The sequence below is a fragment of the Amblyomma mixtum genome, chromosome 6, assembly GCF_055824585.1.
Source record: "Amblyomma mixtum isolate Tamu chromosome 6, ASM5582458v1, whole genome shotgun sequence".
Taxonomy (NCBI): Eukaryota; Metazoa; Arthropoda; class Arachnida; order Ixodida; family Ixodidae; genus Amblyomma; species Amblyomma mixtum.
In genome coordinates this window covers 44,320,027-44,344,767 of record NC_143017.1, presented here as the reverse complement: position 1 = coordinate 44,344,767, position 24,741 = coordinate 44,320,027, and the positions used below count along the sequence as shown (strand labels likewise).

The 24,741-nt window shown below is 49.1% G+C and overlaps 1 protein-coding gene and 1 pseudogene across 2 annotated transcripts in view; both read left to right on the top strand.

Annotated features, from left to right (window-relative positions):
• The window catches only part of LOC149338912 (transmembrane protein 161B-like), a 32,820-nt gene extending 9,409 nt beyond the window's left edge, over window positions 1-23,411 (top strand). For both annotated transcript variants that reach the window (XM_089547810.1, XM_089547809.1), the window contains 6 exons: window positions 1,306-1,366; window positions 4,124-4,267; window positions 6,918-7,031; window positions 8,202-8,376; window positions 19,397-19,493; window positions 22,611-23,411. In XM_089547810.1, the coding sequence (XP_089403936.1) occupies window positions 1,306-1,366; window positions 4,124-4,267; window positions 6,918-7,031; window positions 8,202-8,376; window positions 19,397-19,493; window positions 22,611-22,879 (860 nt within the window). In that variant the 3' untranslated portion in view covers window positions 22,880-23,411. The remainder of the gene's footprint in view (window positions 1-1,305; window positions 1,367-4,123; window positions 4,268-6,917; window positions 7,032-8,201; window positions 8,377-19,396; window positions 19,494-22,610) is intronic.
• Window positions 11,078-14,635, top strand: LOC149338913 (uncharacterized; annotated as a pseudogene).
• Window positions 23,412-24,741: the final 1,330 nt, after the last annotated feature.

Below are 24,741 nucleotides of genomic sequence, written 5' to 3'. Positions count from 1 at the left end.
ACCGCCAGTTCAAGTTAAGTGGGTTCGAATTAACAAGAGTCTACTGTAGCTGTAGCCTGCTCAGTGAGAAGCTATTCATATCTGTGTACCTTTTTGTAGCGACAATCTAGAGTGCAGACAGCGCAAAAAAGTTGGGGACATAGGAAGAACACAAAGACTAGCACCGCCTTGTCGAAAGTCAGCGCTCGACTTTGTGTTCTTCCTATGTCCCCGTCTTTTTTGCGCTGTCTGCACTCATGGATTACCAACTCGCCCAAGCATCTGTTTTAGGCAATCTAGAGCAGCATTTCTACCCAAATTGAGTGTTTTTCTGCTGCAAAACTGATAAAGCTCATTCTGTAAGCTCATGGTACAAAATTTTTGTCACCTAGTAATGTGGTTCCAGGCAGTGCTCTGCCTTGCCATTGAGTCTCCCCACTTTTCAGGAAAGGATGGTAGCATGTAGCACTGGACTTTGTGTTCTTCCCTGTCTTTCATTTCTTTCTTTATTTTGCTTTAGTCGCCGTTTGTAACGCTGTAATGAAAGCAAAATTTCATGCATGTGGGCATGTATACGATATTGGAGTGCATTAAGTTCTGGACCAGCGAGAAGCCGCAACTTAATTTTTCTTCGCACACCCTGAAACAGTTGGAAGCCTTGCGATTACATCCACTGGTGCACATTTTATGTAGATGAATAAAAAATAATCTTTATTGTTTGAAGGGGCAGGTGCTGAAATACCAGAGCTGGTCGGGCATTACTTTTCTATTTCACTTTTTGCTCTTTCACTTATTTCTCTCATCTAGTAGACTTCCGTTACAGTTACGAATGCCTCACAAACCGATATTAATCTAACCGAAGTTCTAGTTTGGCCTGCATAAGCTGGCTTGTATAAGGGGGCACTGGCCCTATCTTTTTAAAGCCTGAGAACAAACCTCACATTCTGGCCTCACATAGATAAATAAGTTGACCTGTTTAAAGGAACACATTGACAAGGGAAGCATATTTCATGTGCGACTTTCTTCTGTGACTAAGTGTGCGGATGTTTGTATTAACATTTGTTGCTTTCAGCTCACTTGTATGGAAGTGGCTGTGTTATTAATGTGGCTTCACAAAATGAGCCTGTTGCTGAATTTCCTCTGAAAACAATGTATAACTTTTGGCAGTTTAAAAACACAGGTAATGGAACCTAACTGCATCTTAATAGCTTAGCCGCAGTTTGGAAAATCTGTGCGTCGCATCCACTTTGTATGCATTATGTTTTGCAAGAACAGAAGCAGTTTTTTGAGATTTTAAAGCTGGATTTGATTTTTTTTTCTCGACAGCATACCAAAGCTTCAATGAGAGTTCACATCAGTTTCTACAAACGCAAGGGCTGAGTTCAAGGTAAGGCTTTTTTCTTTTTTTTTCTCAGAGCTAAACTAGACTTTGTGAATTTGTTGTCTTGTTTGTAGAACTTGATAGACACTAATTCTTTTGAGCACATGATTTTCATTGAGGTGTTGATCACCTTCCAGTTTGAGTACATCATTGTTGTTAGTGGTACAGTAGTTATTATTATTGTTATGTGGCATACAGTACATGACAATTCTCCCCTCATGCCAAGCAGACTCTTGTGGCACTATGGTGACCTGTCTCTGTCACTAGAAGCTGACAAAGGTATGATTCCTGAGTACTTGGATGTGTGCTTTTTGTTCCCCTGAGGTTGATACATGCTTCTTTACTAAAGCTCATGTTCTCAATCTGGGGCTAATTTGTGCATTGAATGACCAATAGCTAATTGAGAACATTTTATGCCTGTTTTTGGATGGTTCTTTGAGGTAAAGTAGGGGAAACAAGAGGCCAATTATTGTGGTACAGTCGAACCCGGATATATCGAATTCGAAGGGGATCGGAAAATAGTTCGATATAGCGAAAATTCGATATACAGATATAGGCTAAAACTGCACTCCCGATCATAACAAATTGTGGCTTACCGTTTGGAACAGCCGCGAATCACATAGTATGGGCGCGCAATGGGCGCGCAAAATCACTAATTTTGGGCTGCTTTTTCCCCTGGGAAACGAAGTTCAAAACACTGGCCTCGATCTTCTCGAGACTGTCCAGGTGCGAGAGCACAGTGCCTTCCATTTCGCCGCAACAGCGCCGAATCAGGCTAACGCTGACGCCAGTTCAGTGGCTGCGCACGGACGCGTTTCTTCGACAAGACAGTTGCCCTCGTCGTCGCTGGAGTCGGCGTCTTGAACGCCAGCTACCGCTTGAACTTCGCTGTCAGCGTCAACAGTCACTTCGGATGGAACGGCGCCGAGAAAATTGGACAAGTCGAGAAACGCGTCGTCCAAGCACTCATCGTCATCTAAATCTTCCGGACATTCATCTCCGGCCACTTCAAGGCCTGCCTTGCCAGAACAGTTGGCTACTGGGGCCTGCTTCACGTCGCGCGTTGAAACACAGGCACACACACAAAAAAAAAACACGCGAGGCGCAGATGGAGCGATAAGAGCGAAGCCTATGCGAGCGGCAGTCAACCCGGCTGCGAAGGAACGACAGAGGGAAAAGAAAGAGCAGGGAGAAAGATCGACGCTCTGGGCTTCGTTTTTTTTTTTTTTTTCTGAGCTCTCTTTTTTCCTCAGACCCACGATGTGCCCACGAGCGACCGTTTTCTCTCCCTCTCTTTCCCCAAGAAGCGTGGTCGCCGCGCGTCTCCATGCGGCGCTCTCTCTTCGCTGATCTCCAATGACCTTGACGGAGCACACGCCGGCGGTACAGGAGGAGAGGAGGAGCGGGAAAGCTCGCGCCCGTGGGGCGCAAAAACGGGAAAAAAAAAAAAAAAAAGGGGGCCCTGCGTCTGCTGACTGCGGAAATGTTCTCCGCTGAGGCGGCTGAGGACCGGACAGGAATGTCTTTGGGGAAAGCGCACCTTCCAGCGGCGCGGCGCGGCGCGGCGTTCGATATATCCAATGTCCGGCGAAAATGGAATTCGATATACAACGCAACTGTCCTATACTTTTACATAGTATTTTCAAGGGGGTAATCTGTGTGTTCGATATAGCCAATAATTCGAAATATGCGGGTTCGATATATCCGGGTTCGACTGTATTCTAAGAACTTGTGTTGTTATGAAAAAATTACCGACAACTATGGTACTCCCTAACACAAAATTTGGTTCAGATTGATTTTGCAGTGATATACTGGGGTAGAAAACTTGAATGAAGCTTAAGCTACCCTTAAAAGCTTATGGGCTTGTGCTTTGTGGCACAAGCCGTCTGAAGTGTTGCACTGAACGAACGTTCCTCAGTGGTGTACAGGTGTGGTGCAACTCTCACCCAGTTGCTGTATACTTTCCCACGTTAGTTGCTCTCTGCGAGAAAGTGTTGCAGTGTGCGTGTCTCATTGCTTCAAGGAGGAATGCTGAAGCTACAAAGGGCTGACTCAAGTTGCGACTAGCAGTTTTGTGGTAGACCTTATGGTGATTCGAACATAATCAGCCACGCACCTGTGTGAGAATTAAGGGGCCCACAATCTTTGCACAAGGAATCATCTTGGGCCAGGCAGTGTGTTGTTTTTCACAAAGTCTCCAATGTGTGCCACCTTAAAGGCAGAGGTGGAGGGGGTACCTGCCTGCTACCGCGTCCACTACACTCGCCTGTGCAGTGGTTGTTGCGGTGCACGTGTTTAGCATGACAGCTATCTGCAAATGTGTTTAGGAAGTCAATATGCAACAGCTGGTGCAAACTGAGCGCAATCCCTCCGCCTGCTCCTGCTATACCCTCATCCTCCACTTTCCACCTTACGCTTCTGCCTTTCTCTCTTCCACCGCTACCCCTTGCTCTGCTCTTTCATTCTCGCCCTCTCATCATTATTGCCCTATTTACTCGCTGCTTTCAGTTCATTTCAAAGAGTTTTGCTTATTCTACCCCCTCCCCCCCCTTTCTGGGTGTCTCAGTTATTGGTCAGAATACGGTAATGACATAATAGTGGATTAGTGGCACGTACTCTGCCCCTGCTTGTAATACTTATACTACTCATACTACAAGTACTACTGTGATAATAGTGCTGTAGCCTTGCAGAACATACTTGAAGATGCAGCTGTCATTTTCTCTTTTTAAATGAATTGTCTTTCTTCATGCGTGCTTTTCCCAGTGGGCCCGCATCGCAGCTGATGTTCAAGTTCTGCCTGGCCGTCTGGTGCGGACTGGTGGGGGCCTTCTTCACGTTCCCCGGCCTCCGCTACGCCCGCATGCACTGGGACTCCTTCAAGTACTGCGAGGGTCAGCACCTGCTCAGGTGTGTGTAGCTCCGTCCCCGGGGTCACTTGAGTTGAGTTTTGAGTGGACTGTGACCGCACAGAGTCACTTTCTAGGCCTGTAATCTTCAGCGCATGACAGTTTATGAAACTGCAGTTGGATCTCCATAGTTTAAACTGGAAGGATACCACAATTTTGTTCCAGCTATAGGGAGTTTGAGTAAAGGTAGTCCATTTGAAACAGGGTGCTATGCATAGTGTTGCATGGGTAACAGCATCAGATTTTCCAGTGTGCACGAGTAAAAAAAAAAAAAAAAGGCCGCCCCCGTCCGGAAGACGAAGTAACGAGCGTTAGCTGGCAGGTGGTTGTTTCTACAATGCTATTGTAGATGGCGCTACAAGTCTCAATGCAAGATGTGGTGTTTTCTAGTTGCTGCCACAGATGGCGCTGTGATCTCAGGGTGGTAGCAGACCCCTCGAAATCTTGAAACATGATGAGTTAGAGCTAATGCTCTTAAAAAAACCCTCAAGACAGTTTGACAGGGCTCAGATGATATCTGTGATGTCAGGGAAGGGGAACACAAATGTACTGGAAGATAAAAACAAAACTTAAAGGTGCACTGAAGAGAAATCTGAACTCGTCTTTTTGCCGCGGGAACTCAATCTGCACGTTCCGAGCATTCTGAGAAACTGCGACTTATTGCCCTGTGTGGCTGATTTTCCTAATTAAATCGAATTAACGTCCGGCTCCCGTCTTTTTTTTTTTTAATTCTCCCTCGTACGGTGGGCGGAGTCGACCAACGCGTGGAGTGCCTTTCACCCAGTCCCGTGGCAGCTTGCCGCTCTGCCATCGGCGGAGTAATATGTAGTAGTCCGTAAAAGCAAATAGTCCGCGCGTATTTTTATTTTTGCGGGCTTATTTTGCGGCTATATTATCTGTGAATGAAACTATTTATTCACGGAAACCTAAAAAAGAAAATAAAGCGAAAGCAAAGCCTCCACGGAGCTGGCTGCAAGGCACTCCACGCCTTGGTCGACTCCGCCCACCGTACGAGGGAGAATTAAAAAAGAAAGGCGGGAGCCGGACGTTAATTCGATTTAATTGGGAAAATCAGCCACACAGGGCAATAAATCGCAGTTTCTAAGAATGCTCGGAACGTGTAGATTGAGTTTCCGCAGCAAAAAGACTAGTTCAGATTCCTCTTCAGTGCACTTTTAATAAAGGCCCAGCAGGGTTGTCGTGTGTCTCTCCCTTATCTCGCTCCTTTTGCAGTGTAGCTGTTTCCAACTGCACAAGCAAGCACACCATGTGCCTTTCTGTCCGCTGTGAGCAATGTGCACAGGAGCGATATCTGGCCATCTGTATGCCGCGATTACACACTGCAGTGCTGCCTGAGTTGAAAATGTTGCCCGGCAGTTTCGAAGCCGTAAGTCAACAAACGGATGCACTTTGCGCATACGCAGCTTTTAGTCCATGGGAGGCAACGCGCTACGCGTGAGGCCCACACGATGTCCAGATCTGGTCACGTTAGATGCCCTGCTTTTTCCGTACCAGCAAGAAAGCTTCCCCCCAAGAAAATGCGATTCCACAAGACAGCTACTATGCAGAGTTCGTCTTAAAGGGAGTCTTTTGTATTTGATTCATATTTAAACTTTCAAATATTCACACATCTCTAGAAGGAGAGAAAACGCTTGGTGGCCAAAGAAAAAGGGATGTTGATTGAACTGGTTGCTGGAGCCCTCAATTCAGGGCCCCAGTAGCCTTGGCCAATGAGCGCACCAGTTGGATGAGTTCTCGTTGGCTCTCCTAGGTGACGCTGGTCAGTCCTCCCCACTGCTCAGGCGACATGTCTGGTGTCTGTAAATGTTGTGCTTTAGTGTGGCACCCTCATGATAATTGAAATAGTATCGGACTAGTGCTGCATCAAGGGCAAGCGTTTTGGTATTGGGGGGTTTCGTTTTTGTGGTATCTTGAAAGGTTTGGAAAAGGTTTGGAAAAGCCAAGCGTAGGCTTCCTCTGAGGTGAGGCACCTGTGTGGTCGTGGATAAATCCAGTGATTGGGCTGCTGGGTCTCAAGGCATTCGTTCTGAATAGGGGGGGGGGGGGGGGGGGATGGATAGGCTCGGTTGCTAAGATGGTGAGCTAGAGCACTAACCCTCTCGTTCCTCTGAAGCCTGAGGCATTTATTTATGCATCTAGCTGGATATCTGTAGAGTACGTCCTTGCTGGCCAAATGTGTCAATGCGATAGCATTTAGGTTGTCGTCATGCAGTTTCCGGTTCCTCCATAGCGAAATTCCCTGATTGGTCGAGATGGGTCATGTGACCTTGTGACATCATCACAACCTGCCCTGGTGGCCCATCCCAACTGGTGTAGAGAGATGTCGTGTGACTTTGTGACGTCATGAAAACCTGCCCACCATGGCATGTGTCAACCTGCCACCAGATTGTGGGCAGCATGCCCGCCGTGGCAGGTGGACCCCCCAAAATTTAGAAGTTGGCCCACCCCAAAAAGTTCCAAACGACACTGGAAATCTTGGAAGTAGGCCCACTGGAGAAAATGGACTAAGCACTCATTGTCGACACCATGGCAGGCAACCTAGGCTGTTAAGGATGGGGCTAAGAAGGCCCCGAATTTTTGCTGTGTATGCAAGTGTGTCTCCAAGTGTGTGTTGCTCCTTATTGTTGCAGGCTGCTGCTGCACCTGAGCTTTGTGTCGCCCCTGTTCGTGGTGCTGCTGTGGGTGAAGCCCCTGGCTCGCGAGTACTTCACCCAGAGGTCCTTCCCGGGCATGAGGGGAAACCTGTGAGTGCCTGCCACACGGTACTACTACACCTCTGCTGTGGTTCGCCATGCCCTTCGGAGCCCATTTGTCAAACACACAGTTCATTAGGTACCGGAGCAAAAGGATTGCACAGTTGTTGTGGTTATGAAAAGTACTGGCAACTTGTGTTAGTTCTCGCGATGCTTTTATTGCACATAAACTTGTCTCTTTTGCGGGCGAGCACTCTGCATTAGTTGTGATGGCTCCCAAAGTCGGACTTTTCTGCATGCTGTGTATGTGTGCGTATGTCTTGTGCACGTCATCAATTGGCACCATCACCCCAACCCTCAGTGGTCACATCCCGAGTTGTCACACATGCTGTCCATCTCTGAGGAGACACTCCTCTCTACGATGCATAGCAAGGGGGGACAAAGGGGGGGGGTGTATTCCAGCATCTATTTAGGTAAGGATCCTGATTCTTTGCTGTGAAAGAGAAATCTGCCATTCTTGCGTGTCTGATCTGATGGAGAAAGTTATCGGCAGGAGGCAGGGCAAGGACAGGTTGATCAGCTCAGAGTGGAGACAATAAGCAGAGCAACTCTGTTCACTGCTTGAAAAGATGAATCCGAGCGCATCCATCGAGAAGCACATGAGAGGGCTTTTAATTTTAGAAGGCTCCCCCGAAGGATAGCTTTTGTTTATAGTTTAAAGATGGTGCTTTAAGTTATGCCAGTGCGTGTGGATGTCACAACAGTTGTCAACCGCCTCTCAGACCTCCTTAGGAAAGCAGAAACAGTCAGTTCTCTATTGCAAACCAGGTTATGGAATGCACTCACGAAACAGATAGCGGGATTAGGGTTAAGCGGGTGGATTAGAGCATTTGCTAATTTTAGTAGAGCATGCAGAATGCAGTGATTAAAAAAGAAAAAAAAAAGGCAGTGGTTTAGCTCTGGTTAGATATGGTTGTGTTGTGAAAGGAACGGCTGCCTAGCTACGCTTAGGATTCGCTTGTGGTTAGGCATTTAGGCGTTTTGGCTGAGCTCTAGCGAAGTGTAGCGGCAGTAGCTGCTGCGGTTGCTAGGCGACGGCTCAAGGTCATTCGTAGAGTCACCGCCACGGCGAAAGTGCGGCCACGCTGAAGAAGCGAAGCGGTGGGTGTAGTGTTGCTTTCGCAACAAAAAGTTCGCTCTCTTCGCCCTGGGTGGTCGCAGGATGAGCGGAGAGGCGTTTGAGACGAGCCGCATTGTGCTGGTGCTGGCCGTGGTGGTGGTGCGGCTGTGCTTAATGCCCCGCTACCTGCAGTCCTACCTCAACCTGGCCCCCGAGAGGATGGCCGACATGCGCAGGGAGGCCGGGAACATCAGCAACGTTGATCTGCAGCGGAGGGTGAGGAATAGTTAGCTGTGTTCTTACTCTTCGAGTCTGCATAGTGGCAGCTCAGCATAGGGCTCACTTCCCGACTTATACCTGGTGCACCCTGTCAGCCACTTTCCTAGACCAAACAGCTGAAGTGTGTATACTGTATATTGATGTGTATTAGTATTAACATGCAGAAAACCAAAGTAATATTCAACAGTCCAGCTAGAGAACAGCAGTTCGCAGTTGATGGCGAGGTGCTGGAAGTAGTAAGAGAATGTGTCTACTTAGGGCAGGTAGTGACCGCAGATCCGGATCATGAGAGGGAAGTAACTAGAAGAATAAGAATGGGGTGGAGCGCATATGGCAGGTTCTCTCAGATCATGAATGGCAGTTTACCAATATCCCTCAAGAGAAAAGTGTACAACGACTGTATCTTGCCGGTACTCACCTATGGGGCAGAAACGTGGAGGCTAACAAAGAGGGTTCAGCTTAAGCTAAGGACAACGCAGCGAGCTATGAAAAGGAAAATGATAGGTGTAAAGTTAAGAGATCAGAAGCGGGTGGATTGGGTGAGGGAACATAGGCGGGTTAATGGTATCCTAGTCGAAATCAAGAAGAAGAAATGGGCTTGGGCAGGGCATGTAATGCGAAGGCAAGATAACCGCTGGTCCTCAAGGGTAACGGAGTGGATTCCAAGAGAAGGCAAACGTAGCAGGGGGCGGCAGAAAGTTAGGTGGGCGGGTGAGATTAAGAAGTTTGCAGGAATACGGTGGCTGCAACTAACGAAAGACAGGGTTAATTGGAGAGACATGGGGGAGGTCATTGCCCTGCAGTGCGCATAGTCAGGCTGTTGATGATGATGATGAGTATATTGTGTATTGCTGTATATGAGATGAGTGATTTTCGACAAAAACGACGATCTAATGCTGAATTCCAATGGCAGATCGAGACCGCTCCGTCGGATCGCGTACGGAGCGCGTCGGAGCGCGTAGATTTGCCACCTCCCAGTTTGCGATTGGAATGCCAGTGATCCCTCGGGAGCGCGACGCCAGCGCCGCAGCGGCGACCGCAGAAACTAGGCGCGCCGCCGGAGCGGACGCCCTGCTAGCTTCGTGTTCGAGTGCGACAGGAGTTGCGCGAGGCGCGGTCTCCGCGTTGACAGACGCCGTCTCGGCGAAACAAAAAGGAAGTAGTACGAAGGCCGTAATGTAAAACCAAAACCAAAGCGTATGTACAGGATGGTCCACTCTCCGTGAACACGCGAGTATGCGGCCGCGGTCTTCGGAGAGCCGGTGAGCCTGTCCCTACCGTTCACGAAAGAAGTGGCGGACTACGCGCAGTCAAGTTGCTCGCTGCTCGATTTTCCAGCCTTGCGACTGCGAGACGCAAGCCGCTGAATCAATCAGCGAGACAGTCGAGCTTTCGGCAACGACGCCGCCCGCGGACACGCCGAGCGACGAACTGCGCTGCCCCCCCGGCCAACGTTTCTCCCTGGCTGCCGTAGTCGTCGCTAAGCCTAACTGTTTTTCATCGATGCCGCAGCTGAGGGCGCTTCGGAATTGGCCAGCGCTGTAGTAAAGGTGCTGCTCGCGTCACCGTTTTACTGTGTTCCTCGTCTCATAATAAAATAAAGACATGATCGATTTCTGCGACGCCTCCAACAGCGGAGCTAGCAGACAGCAGGCCAGCCGCACTGGGCATCAGGAAGAAATTTGCTTGTAACGCAGTTATCACTTCTACCAGCAACTCGGTATTGGCCAACGATCCTCAAAAATGATTCATTTTTTACATTCCTCTACTCCAGGGCTTGTTATGAACGCGAACAAAGAATATTAGCGCATTTTTCTGACGCCGGCGGCAGGCATATACAGGCCGGCAGCTTCACACTCGCTGTCCGTTTCAGACGAATCTTCACTGCTGGGCTCTGAGCTTTCAGTGCCCGAGTCGGAACTGTCACTTCCATGAAGCAAAATTAGTGCCGCACGGCTCGAAGCAAGATCATTGCCGTCCACTGTTGACTGGAAAGGGCCCGTCTGTCCCGGCTCGCCACGTAGCGACGACAGGAACGAATTGCTGCCGGTCGCGACAGGAAGCAGACGCGGCGGAAAAGAAAACGTCACGCGAGGTTCCGGTCAAATCCACCGATTTCGGCAGATCAAGAATCGCTGCTCCACGGAGCGATCCGGGATTTACGCCTGATCCCGATCTGCCATTGGAACATACAACTCGCGCTCCCGTTTTACCATTGGAATACGACTGATCCAAACCGAGCAGAAAAACTTGATCCCGATCTGCCATTGGAATTCACCATGAGATTGGACGGACCGCTCTATATACGCAGAGCTGACCTATTTGCGGAGTCTAGGGTAGTTTCGGCCTACTGCGAGAAGTGCGCTCATCCTGTCAGTACGTGTTCTCAGCTGGATAAATATAATTGTTAATTCGTGGGAAATGAGTTTCACTGGCAAAAACTTCAAATGCGTGCCGTTTACTACTTGGCTTGCTCGTGCTGGCAGTCATATGCCCGGGCGAACAGCAGACAGTGTGAAAGCAAACTTCTTGTGATCTCCAGAACATGCGTCACGCAGAAATCTGAAACTACTGGACCATTTGGAATGTTGGGAAGTGTGCTAAGCAATGGTGGAGAGCGGGACCTTTTCTGTGATGAAAGCTCAGGATGGCACAAAAGGGCGCTGTGTGTGTCTAAGAGGAGTACCATGAGTGTGGAGTAGACAACTTGGCCAGCCGCCTCCATCGCCGCTATTTCTGTGGAACCTCATCATGACGCAGTATTTGGCGTGGTTATTGAAGGGGATAATTTGTAAATCTTGCTGCTGTAGCGATCATAAGTTTCACTCAATGCATTTGGCCATGCTGGCTCACACCTAATGGTCATAGTTCTCTAGAACAGTGATTGGTGGTCACGAAAGAACGAGTGCGCACTGGAAGACCACTATGGGAAGCGTAGTAAAGATATCAAATGATGGTGAGCTGCTGGGCAATAGCATGGAATTTTTTGAGCACGTTGTAAGAATCTGATTTCTCGTATTTTAATGTATACTATCATTGTAATAATCACCCAGTTAGGTCTTCAGAATATCCTGTTTTGCAGACAGAGAACTGTGCTAAATCTGTTTGTGTAATTTATATTCTTTGCATGCATGCTGACAGAGCTATGCTGAGAGCATGTGAAGGAAGGAACTAAACCAAGGTTGTTGGACATTTTTTGATAAAGGTGATAACTTGGCGCATGGCAAATTGCGTTTAAACATACAGTGAAACCCCGTTAATACGTAGTTGGCAGGGACGCAGGAAAAGTATACACTATCCAGTCGTACAGCTTAACCAACTGGTACAAATTTACCATTATTCATAATCCGAAAGAAAAATTCAGGCATAATAAATTTCCCACAAGTACACGTACGTACGTGCACTATATTTGTTTGCTGTCGACCAGAAGTCGTCATATTTAGTTGCCGTCGCGGCGGCCATGTGGTGGCAACAGCAGTCTCAAAATCAGTGAGACTGGGGACAAGCTTTTCCATGAGGCCCATCTCGGCGAACGCCGTCATAACCTCCAATTTTTGAGGAGCTTCCACCGTAGGAGGGCTGAAATCTTATGTTGCTAAATCGTCGCCGCTGGCCTCATTCTCAGTGCACTCTTCGCCTTGGGTTGGCGCAACAGCGGCAAGAATCTCGCTGTTGACCTCACAGAACATTTCAAAGTCGACAGCGTCTGCACCACCCTGTCGCTCCCAACACCTCTGTTAGTAGGGCGTCAGTCATCGGCGGGATCGCTTGCGCGCTATCAGAATTCAGAATTCATTTGTCAGTAGCGCGTCGTCCTTTCTTTCTGTCTGTTTTTTTGTGTTGTGCTAACTTTTATCATATCCTGTCAGACTAGCAAATTTAATGTCCATCTCATCGAGTGACATTGGCTCCTAATGTCATTAATCGGCTGCTACACGGGAGCATTTAATTTCGTTAGGTTTGAATGTCATTCGCCATCGAATGAGTTTGGGGAACTCATTCGCAATTGATCGCGAACCGGATGCCTACTCTGGACACCAGATATGCAGCAGAAACAAGCGACGTGAAAAAATAATGACCGCACTGCCAAAGTTATAAATTATATTTTGTAAGGATAAAGAAGAAGATGCGTCGGATGATTGGAAAAGACGAAGACGAGGTGACAGTGTTCTCGAGAGTTTTTGCCAGCGCAACGCTTGTGTGTCTTTTGCCGACCTGATCCGAGACTGCTGCCGTTGCCGTTCCCGTCGCCCCAGGACCTCGTAACAAACCCCCCGTTACATTTGGTGGAGGAGCCGGGTAAAAAACATCGGCCCTGGAGCTCCGTAGTCGTGCTCTCCCGACGCGCAAGATGCCTGAGGACGTCCAACACCAGGCCGTACAAGTGGGCCAGGCTGTCATCTGTGCCGGCTCCCTTCGTCAACGGGACCCGGCCATTTTCAGCGGGACTGACGAGAACGATGTTGAAGATTGGCTCACATCGTACGAGCGGGTGAGCGTATACAACAAATGGGACGATGTGACGAAGCTAAACAACGTCATCTTTTATCTCGCCGGTGTGGCTAACCTCTGGTATCGCAACCATGAGGCAGATATTCAAACCTGGTCCACCTTTAAGACTAAATTTGCAGACGTATTTGGTCGACCGGCTGTCAGGCAACTCCGAGCCGAACAGCGATTGCGTGAATGATCTCAGCAGGCTAGTGAAAGCTTCACTAGCTACATTGAAGATGTCGTCGACTTGTGCAAGCGGGTCAACGCTCGTATGTCGGAAGCCGACAAGATCCAACACATCTTGAAGGGCATCGATGACGACGCTTTTCAGATGCTTCTAGCGCGCGACTTGCGTACCGTTGCTGAAGTCGTCACGCTGTGTCAAAGCTTTGAGCAGTTGCGCAAGCAGAGGATTCTGACACGCCAGCGGCCACAGCAGGTTGAGTCGCTCGCTGGGCTCACACCTGCTCCTGACCCCTCGCTGCTACAGCAGATTAAAGACTTCGTGCGGGAAGAAGTGGCGCGTCAACTTTCCTTTCTGCCGAGCGCTCACGACCGACCATCATATCTGACTCCAGCGCTCCGACATACAATTCAAGAGCAAGTTGCTGAGACTCTTCCACCGGCTCATCCGTCACCACCTGTCACGGTTCCGCTGACATACGCTGACGTTGTCGCCAGACCACAACCTGTGGCGGCTCCGCTCACATATGCCGAAGCCGTCGCGAGACCGCCTCCTGTCTCGGCTCCAGTGACGTATGCCGATGTCGTCGCAAGACCGCAGCCGCCAATCTATAGTGCGCCTCCGGCGCATTTGCGACGGCCAGTGGCTTACCGTCGACCTACTCCAAGGGTCAGCGATTCCTGGCGCACAACGGACAATCGGCCGATTTGCTTCTTTTGTGGTCTCCCAGGTCATGTAGCTCGGCATTGCCGCCGTCGTCTCCCGGACGCGGAAATTCCTCCCCAAGCTCCTGGGTACTGGCCCCCACCGAGTTAGTACTCTGTGCCAGCTGCGCCGCCGCAAAGTCGTACTTTCTCGCCGGACCGTTCTACCCTCTCCAGCCGCCGGCCCTCTTCTCCACGACGCCGGTCTATCTCGCCTATGCGACGTCGCCCCACTGCTAACCAGGAGGAAAACTAGGCGCCGCAGTTCCTGAGGCGAGAACTGCGTCCACAACGAACTTCGAAAGGCCTCATCCGTCAGCCGCTAACCTCATTGAAATTTCCGTCGACGGCGTTTCTGTCATGGCGCTTGTCGACACTGGTGCTGCCGTTTCCGTCATGGACGCAAAGCTGTGTAGTTCTTTAAGAAAAGTAAGGACGCCAATTGCTGGACTCTCACTGCGCACTGCCAGCGCTCAGAACATCCAGCCGTCAGCAGCGTGTACCGCTCGCGTTGTAATCCAGGGGACCATCTATGCCGTCGAATTCGTCGTACTGCCCTGCTGTTCTCATGCTGTTATCCTGGCCTGGGATTTCCTATCGCGCCATGCTGCTATCATCGATTGTGCTCGAGCCGAGGTCGAGTTCTCTCACCTGCCCGAAGCTGTCTTGGAGGCTGCCCCTCCTGGTGCCTGTGTTAAGGCCCTCGTTGCCGAAGACATTGACCTGCCTCCCTGCTCTTCAGTCCTCGTACCCCTCTCTTGCGGCCCTCTTCGCGACGACACTGTCCTCTTCACTCCGTCCCCTATCTTTCTGCACCGCAAGTGTCTGCCTCTGCCATACGCCGTACTGACTATATCCGCTGGCCTATCCGTACTGTTCGTGTCTAACCCATTCTCGTTCCCCAACGCCTTGCGCCTAGGTGAATGTCTCGGCACGGTACAACCATTCGCGTCTCTGCTCATCCGCGAAGAGATAGACGACGCGCCGCACCTCTCCATAGCCGCACTCAGCCCACCTACTGCTGCGCACGATCCCTCCTCAACCGAAGCATTCCTTCGCTCCATCGACGACAACCTACCAGCGCCGCAAAGGGCACAGCTTCTCACTTTTCTTAATCAGTTTCGCTCGTCATTTGACTCACATCAAAGTTCCTTGGGCCAAACTTCCACTGTCACCCATGCCATCAACACAGGTGACCACGCACCGCTGCGACAACGTCCCTATCGTGTGTCTGTCGCCGAGCGCCAAGTTATTGAAGACCAAGTCGACAAGATGCTCCAGAGCGGCGTCATTCAGCCCTCAAGCAGCCCATGGGCGTCGCCTGTGGTGCTCGTCAAAAAGAAGGATGGCTCCATACGCTTCTGTGTAGATTACCGCCGCCTTAATAAGATTGCGCGCAAAGATGTCTATCCCCTGCCGCGCATAGACGACGCTCTGGACTCTTTGCAAGGGGCCGAACTCTTTTCCTCCCTCGATTTGCGTTCCGGGTACTGGCAAGTTCCTATGAAAGAAGCCGATCGCCCCAAAACCGCCTTTGTGACACCGGATGGCTTGTATGAATTTACGGTGATGCCCTTCGGGCTTTGTAACGCCCCCGCGACTTTTGAGAGGATGATGGACACCATTTTGCGCGGACTTAAGTGGAAGACATGCCTTTGCTACCTCGACGACATTGTGGTCTTTTCCCCGGACTTTGACACCCACCTCTCCCGTTTGAAGCACGTCTTGACCTGCCTCTCTGACGCCGGCCTGCAGCTGAACTTAAAAAAATGCCGTTTTGCCGCCCGTCAATTAACCATCTTAGGTCATGTTGTCTCTAAGCAGGGCGTCAGTCCCGACCCAGCGAAACTTCGTGCTGTGGTTGACTTTCCCAAACCTACCTCCATCAAAGACCTGCGCAGCTTCCTGGGTTTGTGCTCGTATTTCCGCCGGTTTATTCGCAACTTTGCGTCCATTGCTGCGCCTTTGACTCAACTGCTGTCTGGAAGTGCGAATTTATCACTGTGGTCTCCAGCGTGCGACGACGCATACAACACCTTGCGCCGTCTCCTCACGGCGCCGCCCATTCTGCGCCATTTCGACTCGGCCGCTCCTACCGAAGTGCACACGGACGCCAGCGGTGTTGGCCTCGGCGCTGTCCTCGCCCAACGAAAACCTGGCTTTGACGAATACGTCGTTGCTTATGCTAGCCGCACACTCACGCCAGCAGAACGCAACTACTCCGTAACTGAAAAAGAGTGTTTGGCTATTGTATGGGCCCTCGCGAAGTTTCGACCGTACATCTATGGGCGCCCTTTTGACGTTGTGACCGACCACCATGCGCTCTGTTGGCTTTGCAACCTGAAAGACCCCTCCGGCCACCTCGCTAGGTGGGCCCTTCGCTTGCAAGAATATGATATCCGCGTCGTGTATCGCACCGGCCGCAAGCACCAAGACGCTGATGCACTGTCACGCTGCCCCCTTCCAGCCGAGATCGCCAGCCTTTCCACCTCCGACGCTTCTCTGCCCTTGCTTCGCCTCAGCGACATGCCTTCAGCGCAACGCATGGATCCATGGATCGCTTCCCTTCTTGACTTTCTCGCCAACCCGACGGCTGCTTCACCGTCACGTGCGCTCCGCCACCAAGCTGCCCATTTTGCGATTCGTGACACCCTACTTTATCGCCGTAACTACAACTCCGAAGGTCGCAAGTGGCTGCTCGTTATTCCATGTCACTTACGCTCGGAGATATGCGCATACTTCCATGCTGCCCCCCACAGCGGTCACGCGGGCATTTTCCAGACCTACACCCGTATACGGCTGCGCTACTACTGGCGCGGAATGTACACCTTTATCATGAAGTACGTCCGCTCATGCATTCCCTGCCAACGTCGCAAGACACCTCCCCATCGTTCTGCTGCTGAGCTGCAGCCGTTACCATGCCCTCCACGCCCATTCGACCGCGTTGGCATTGATTTATACGGTCCGCTTCCGTACACTGCAGCCGGCAACCGTTGGGCTATAGTAGCGGTGGATCACCTTACACGATATGCCGAAACTGCTGCCCTTCCGGCTGCCACAGCGATGGACGTCGCCTCCTTCATTTTGCACCGATTCATCCTTCGCCACGGTGCACCTCGTGAACTGCTCAGTGACCGAGGCCGCGTGTTCTTATCTGAGGTGGTGAAGGCGCTTCTCAAAGAGTGCAACACGATTCACCGAACTACCACCGCCTATCATCCGCAGACCAATGGCCTCACTGAACGATTTCACCGCACACTCGGAGACATGCTCTCCAAGTACGTCGCTTCTGACCACACTAATTGGGATCTCGTCCTTCCGTACGTTACTTATGCGTACAATACCGCTACGCAGTCTACCACCGGATTCTCTCCTTTCTTCCTACTTTACGGCCGCCAACCCTCTGCTACTATCGACACAATTCTCCCTTACCGCCCTGATGAATCCGAATATCGGCCTGTTTCCGAAGCCGCGCAACACGCTGAAGCCTGCCGCCAAATTGCCCGGTCACTCACGACTGACACCCAGCATCGCCAGCGCTCCCGCCTCGACCACGACCAAACCTCGCCGACCTACACTTCTGGCGCACTTGTGTGGCTATGGATCCCTTCAGGAACTCCCGGTCTCTCCTCAAAATTTCTTGCGAAGTACCATGGTCCCTACCGTGTGCTGGAGCGCACCTCTCCGGTTAATTATATCGTGGAACCCCTTACGCCGTCTGCTGATCTCCGCCGCCGAGGACGGGAGACCGTTCATGTCCAGCGCCTCAAGCCCTACTACGACCCCGCCGTCTTGCAATCATCCTAAGTCGCCAGGATGGCTCCTCTTGTCCCCGGGGCGATTGTAAGGATAAAGAAGAAGATGCGTCGGATGATTGGAAAAGACGAAGACGAGGTGACAGTGTTCTCGAGAGTTTTTGCCAGCGCAACGCTTGTGTGTCTTTTGCCGACCTGATCCGAGACTGCTGCCGTTGCCGTTCCCGTCGCCCCAGTACCTCGTAACAAACCCCCCGTTACAATTTATTTAGTTCTGCTACAAAAATGTTAATTTTGGTGTGAACCTGTTCACACTAGAGGATCTGGTGGATAGCTGTTACTCTCGGTCTCAGCAGCAGCCAACGACAGCAGCGAGCGTGAAGCAGGGCCTTTCATGCGACCATCGTTCATTTTGGGTTGCGTGTTTCTTGTCGGTTGGCGTTCCATGTTCGTGTAGATTGGAAGTACTTAAAGATGTAGCTGAGCAGTTCATCTTTTGGAAGTCATTTCCACGCTTCTGTGCGCGTCGCCGTGTCAGCCATTTTGTCTGTTTACAGAATGGCCGGAAATAATATTTCAAGCTTATGATATTGCACAGAAATGTTCTCACCTACTCTTGAAACACTACACAACAATTTCAAACATCTTCATGCACGCTGATGTCTTTCAATTGTACTATTACTTTTTCACTGATCGCCACTGCCATCATTTTCGAATGACATTATTTTTACCGTGTAGCACCGAAAGAGACCGAATGGCATTCGACAGTTCGAATGCCATTGTCCAAATGACAGCTTGCTCTTGCATTTGGACTGTATCATGCATGGATGGAAGTTAATGAAGACAACGATTTCCAAAGTGCAGCATAAGAGTAGAGCACAGCACAGCAAAGCACAGCAGTTTAACATGCATGAAGAAAGGGTGCAGCGATGGCAGAGTCTAACAGCAAACACCATCCTTGCACTTTCCAGACTTGGCCATCGCTGATGCCTTTCTCCCGGCATGTTAAATGCCAGTTTTTTGTGCCGTGCTTTGGAAATCAGCATCTTCATGCACTTCCATTTGTGCGCGATACAGTCTAAATGCAAGAGCACGATGCCACTTGGACGTGCAAGCCCATGATCGAACACATGTTCGGCTTGAAGCCTATGCTTGATGGCGATCGATCAAATGCTTGATCAAACTTGGCATCTCATTTGAACATTTGGACAGTATGATTTGGTTCATGGGGGTTTAATGTGCCAAAGCAACTTAGGCTCTGAGGGTCACCGTAGTGAAGGGTCTGGAAATTTCAATCTCCTGGGGTTCTTTAACGTGCACTGACATCAGACAGTACACGGTGTCCAGAATTTCGCCTCCATCAAAATTCGACCGCCGCGGCCGGGATCGAACCCAAGTCTTTCTGGTTAGCAGCCAAGCGTCACAACCACTGAGCCACTGCGGCGGCAAATTGGAGAATATCCCAGATGATTTCGAAGAATTGGAAACCATGACAAGCAGCCTTCCTCCACTGATGTTCAACTGCCAGGCCTCTTCCGCACTGTGGCAGTAGTGTGCACGGCTACGCACAGAGGGCTCCACAGATCTTTGGCACACTCGCTAGTTTGCGTGGCTGTACAAAGAGGGCGCCATGAGTCAGTGCACTCACGAAATTGGAGCAGACTTGCTACCTCATTCCTCTCAGCATCGATCGCATTGATCGTCCGTGAATTTTGCAAGCACTCACGGGTCACCTGGAATAGTTTAAACTAACAGAGGAGCTGATAGTAGTTGGGTGCTTTGTCTTGGACTTTAACGGAATGTGTCTAAAGTGCGAATATCTAAATTCTGCTTTTTTTGTGCTGAGCTTTGTTTTCTATCACCCCTGTGGCCTGTCTCAGGTGGTTCGGGTCTTCTACTACCTGTGTGTGGTGGCCCTGCAGTACATCACGCCCCTGCTTGCCTGCGCATTCACAGCTCTGCTGCTGAAAACCCTCGGTGAGTGAGGCAGTCGCGTGAGTTGCTTCCAGTGTGCTCCAGGTGGAACTAAAACTGCTACGCTGTCACATCGTCATTGCAAGCCTGCATGTAAAATAAATAACTTCGTTACAGTTTTACTGCTAGGCCTCAAGGTTTCTTTTTTTTTTCCCTCTGCATATCCCTTTCAGGCGCCGTTTTTTGTTTTCACTGAAATCAATTGTTTTTTCACCTAAGTAGTATATTCTGGCCTCAAGAAAGGGTATTTGTTAGTTTTCGAACGTGAAAGACCAGGAGGTAAGTTCTTACAACGCTGTGGAGAATTCTGTACAAAGTGTCAGATTTGTTGGAAATAGCAACATCGAAATGTCCTCGTGTGTCAGGTAAAGACCCTAGGGATTGTGGAATCGCTTTATGTTTGGAAGGTTCACGTTGCACTCGAAATTGAGCGAAAACAATCGATGTTTTCACTCGTGGCAAAATCTGTCTGCACAAAAACGACGGACAAAGTGCTACCTAGCTCACTCTTACGGGAAATATTATTTACTGCATTCGCTACATGGTACAAAAAAGCAGCTTATTTGCATCAAGAAGGGTACTCAATTTGACTGGAATAATGAAATAAATCACTGTTAAGTACTCCAGTTTCTCAGAAAAAGCTGTATGTTTGCCGCTTGCACAATTGTGTGCAAAGTGCCTGAAAGGGATATAAACATGAGCGCATAAATTTCACCTTGTTCATATCCCATTGTGGTAATTCCAGAGCACCCTGTGAGGCAGCATCTAAGTACTGTACTCACCCAAATGTGTAACGTGAGGGCCAAGTTTGCGGGTGCGAAGCATGAGAAAATAAAACACTTGAAAATGTAACACAAAGGTCGCTTTTGTGGAAGTGAAGCAGGATTAAAGAAAAAAAGCCCATGAGTGAAACATAAGAAGTTCATGAAGTAAATTACGTACTTTAGAAATGATTTTCATGTGCGGGTCATCACTAGAATGCAAGGCTGCCATCAAAACACATCAGTTGCGATTACCTTTATGACTTGAAGGTTTTACGTGCCTCTTCTTTTTTCACGAGAGCCGTGCAAGAGGTCCTTAGATAAGCCTGATTAAAAGCTAGTCACCCGTTGCGTAAGCATTGTGTCAGCTGTGTGCTTTAGAGGCTGATAGATACTGGCACTGAGAAGGCAGCAAGAGCACCTTTTCACGCACAATAGCGTTGCTAAGCTGTCCATGTACTCAATGTGGATTTTCTTTTCTTTAAATTTATACAGTGCTGCATTTCAAGACGAATCCACAGAAAGGCATGACAGGCTGACTCCAACCATGTTTATTGACACAAGTCTTTCTGTGTATGTTTTTTATGAATGTGGATAGCTACCATTAACCTGCAACATTGGTAGCAGTGCAGACTTTGAGGGCGTCCGTGAACTTGAATGAAACGAAATAAAGGCTTTAACGTCCTGCATGTTCTGTAATGCTTTCCTTAAGGTGAAGTGTTGGATTTGTGCTTGACGTGCGGATGCGCTGTCTTCAGTGATGAGTTTGGCACTGTATGTACCGCTGCCTTGATATAATGTTCCATACCAGTCACCTTGGTTGAAAGTTAGGTGCTCGGAACTTCTGTTGGTCGACCTATACAACATTTCAACTTTTTTTTTTGCCCATTTGCCCTAGTTGGGGGCTGACCTGTACGATGCTTGAACCAGTACAACTAAGTATTGTATAGTGTACATTTGTCTCTGTGTAGTATTGAGTTATAACACAAGTGTTGACTTTTTACTTCCACTTTCGGTAAAAAAAAACTTGCATTGCATACGAGTTAACATGGTAGTTTTAAGTTGGTGCTCTTTGTGTCGTATTTGTGAATTTTGTGGTGTCTGTGGCTTTCACGCCACACATCACTTTATTCGATAGCATCAAAGCCTTCGGTGATGAGTTCAGGAGGTTCACTGCACTCTATCATACTGTGATTAATCTAGCTTCTTCATCTGTCACAGTGCAAGTGAAACACTGAGTCCTTTGCTCTTCAGCGGTACACTGCTATGTTTTTTCAGGAGAGGAGCATGTACTCCGAGGCTCCGGAGTTAAAACTCTGTCCATTGGCTTATGAGCTTTTTATTGGGCGATCAGCTAGCTGAACGTTGCAGTAGACTCTGTTTAATGAACTTGAAGGGACCAGAAAATCTGTTTGTCTTGTCAGAAATTTGAAGTGGCCCTAAAGAAGTTACGTGAGCATGACAGCTTTGTCTATAGTATGCACTACATTAAAACTTGTCTTGCATTAAAACATCTTCTCACTTCGGAAAATTACTCTTTATTAACTTATTCACATTGCCTTATTACCCCGCCACGGTGGCTCAGTGGTTACGTCGCTCGGCTACTGACCCAAACGACGCGGGTTCGATCCCGGCTGCGGCGGCCGAATTTCGATGAAGGCGAAATTCTAAAGGCCCGTGTACTGTGCGATGCCAGTGCACGTTAAAGAGCCCCAGGTGGTCGAAATTTCCGGAGCCCTTCACTACGGCGTCCCTCATAGCCTAAGTTGCTTTGGGACGTTAAACCCCAATAAACCTAAACCATCATTACCTTATTAATTTGCAGTGCTTCACAATTATCGACAATGTTGTTAATTCTTTATTTTGATAAGGAATGTAAAGATACATTCCCCCTTATCCTTTCTTGGGTTTCACAGACTCTTTTTATTTATTTTATTTATTTATTCAAATACCTCACGGGCTCCGACTGAAGTATTATGTGAGGGGGGTTACATAACTGGGGTGGGAAAAAGAAGCAAGTAGAACATGGTTATTTGAACATCATTATATAAATAACAAGCAACCAACCAGAAAATGGAACTAAATTGAAAAACTAAATTGAAAAACACTACAGAACACACTTCAGAAAAAAACACACTTCAGAGCAAAATGCTACTTATTTTTTCTTTGAAACTAACATAATCTGAGATGTGAACAATGTTGTCAGGAAGACTATTCCAATAAATGATTGCATGGGGCAGGGCTGATGAGTTGAATGCATGTTGGCTTCCTTTTTATGTGTTACTTGCAGCCCTGCCTGTTGCACCTTCGTTTCTGATTCTACATCATTCTGCTCTCCTTTTGACTGTCTCCTGTGTAGGCGGCCACAGCTGGGGGGCTTACCTGTGGTCCGGCCCCAACACGACGCCCATCCCACGGGGTGTCCCGACGAAGGGGAGTCCGCCCTCCCCCGAGTCCATCCTGGCAACCAGCCAGCAGTTGTCGCTCACCCTCGCCGGACTGCGGGCCGTCTTCACCCCCGTGTTGTTCCGCGGCCTCCTCAGCTTCATGACCTGGTGGCTGTGCGCCACCTCCTTCGCCACCAGCGTCGTCGGACTGGTCTACCACTCCTACACCTCCACCTCCTAGGCACCGAGGCCCAGTAGAGTAGTTATTCCCAGTGTTGTGATACGACCGTTAGTGGGACCGAGACATTCTCTGGAAGCCGGCCTTGTGAACGTTCACAGCAGTCCCTCGTTTGACGACCAACGCGCCGCATGCGACTCGGGTCGGGCAGTTTGTTGATGTGGTAGTTTCTTGCCTCGGTGATTGTGGTACACTGCCCAGTCTGGAAATACATGGCATTGGAGGCTTGGCATTGCCTTCGAAGAAAAGGCAAACGTAGCAGGGGACGGCAGAAAGTTAGGTGGGCGGATGAGATTAAGAAGTTTGCAGGGATACAGTGGCCGCAACTGGCAAAGGACTGGGTTAATTGGAGAGACATGGGAGAGGCCTTTGCCCTGTAGTGGGTGTAGTCAGGCTGATGATGATGATGATGATGAAGGCGGCAGATGACCAGTGCTGCTATAACTTTTGATAGGAAGAAGGGAAGGTAAGTGCCCAAAAAGGACGATCATGAGAGAAGAGACAGGACGGGATGAACGCAATCCCGTCCTGTCTCTTCTCTCGTGATTGTCCTTTTTGCACACACTTACCTTCCCTTCGTCATGAACCAGCTCGCCCAACAACGTATCCTGCTGTTGATAGGAAAAGAGATTGGCTAGTTTGGAAAGCGAAACATCGCATTGCTTAGCTTTTACGTTCACAGTGGATTGTGGGTAAACACAAATCACTGTCACGTCCTGTGTAGTCACGTGCCCTCGAGTAGGACTCGCAGAGAGAGAGGATATTGAACAGGGAGCACAACTTGCAAGATTTTGGAATTTGTGCCAGAGTCTGTTAAATTGCCGCTCTTCACACCATTTATGTCCCATCATTGATGAACACTTTTCTGTGCACGGCAGGTCACTGCAATAGCTATGTGAGAGAGCTTCTCCGGGTTTGGCAACGCTGTCCTATGGCATAGACTGGCACTATCGGTAGTCCCTGAATTGGTAGTTTTTTAGAATCTGCAATTTCGTGCTCGGCAGTTCACGTGGGCATTGCTCTCGCGAGCCTGGAACGTGGGAAGTGAGGAGAAAGTGTAAGTAGAACGTTGTTATGGGCTAGTTGGTTCATTGCAGAAAAGATTAGTACTGCACGAATGGGACAGGACAGGAGAACGAGGAACACAGGCGACAACACAGGTGCAGACTTCCAACTGTTTATTCGAGACCGAAAGGCAAACGCTATATAGGGGGTGAACCTACGCGCGTATCCATCACTGTCATTCACCCGAGGCCTGATTAAAATCTAGACCACATTGTGAAAATTTGCGTTGCAGAAAGGCCGATAAACCAGAGAGCATTCAGTCAGGATGTCCCGAGAAACTCCTTGTCAAGAAAACGATTAGAAACTAGTAACGAACCTAACAATCAGCCAGAGTGAAGAGCATGAGAAATACTCGAAGTGACAATCCAGTTGTCCCTAAAGACAACAAGAGTAAAAAAAAAGTATGAAAACGCGATAAAAACATGGTGTGACATATGGAAAAACCAGCATGAGAGCATGGAAACAACAAACAACAAGAGTAAAGGTGAAGATTAAAACCAGGTAAAAGAATAGGGTATGGAAAAACAACCATGACATGGAAGGCTACGAAGAACAAGTGTAAAGGTGAACATGAGACCAGGTAAAGCTACATTTCCGGCCTTGAAGTACATCTTAGGGACACAGGTGAAACAATTATAGGTGGCCTTCTAAAAACGTGATTCCGCTCAGTGAAAGTGAAATAGACAGAGTGCTGACACATTCTTCACCATTTTTTACAATGTGAAAAGCTTCGACGACATAAACAAGCGTTTCCTTTTCGGTCTCGAATAAACAGTTGGAAGTCTGTGCCTGTGTTGTCG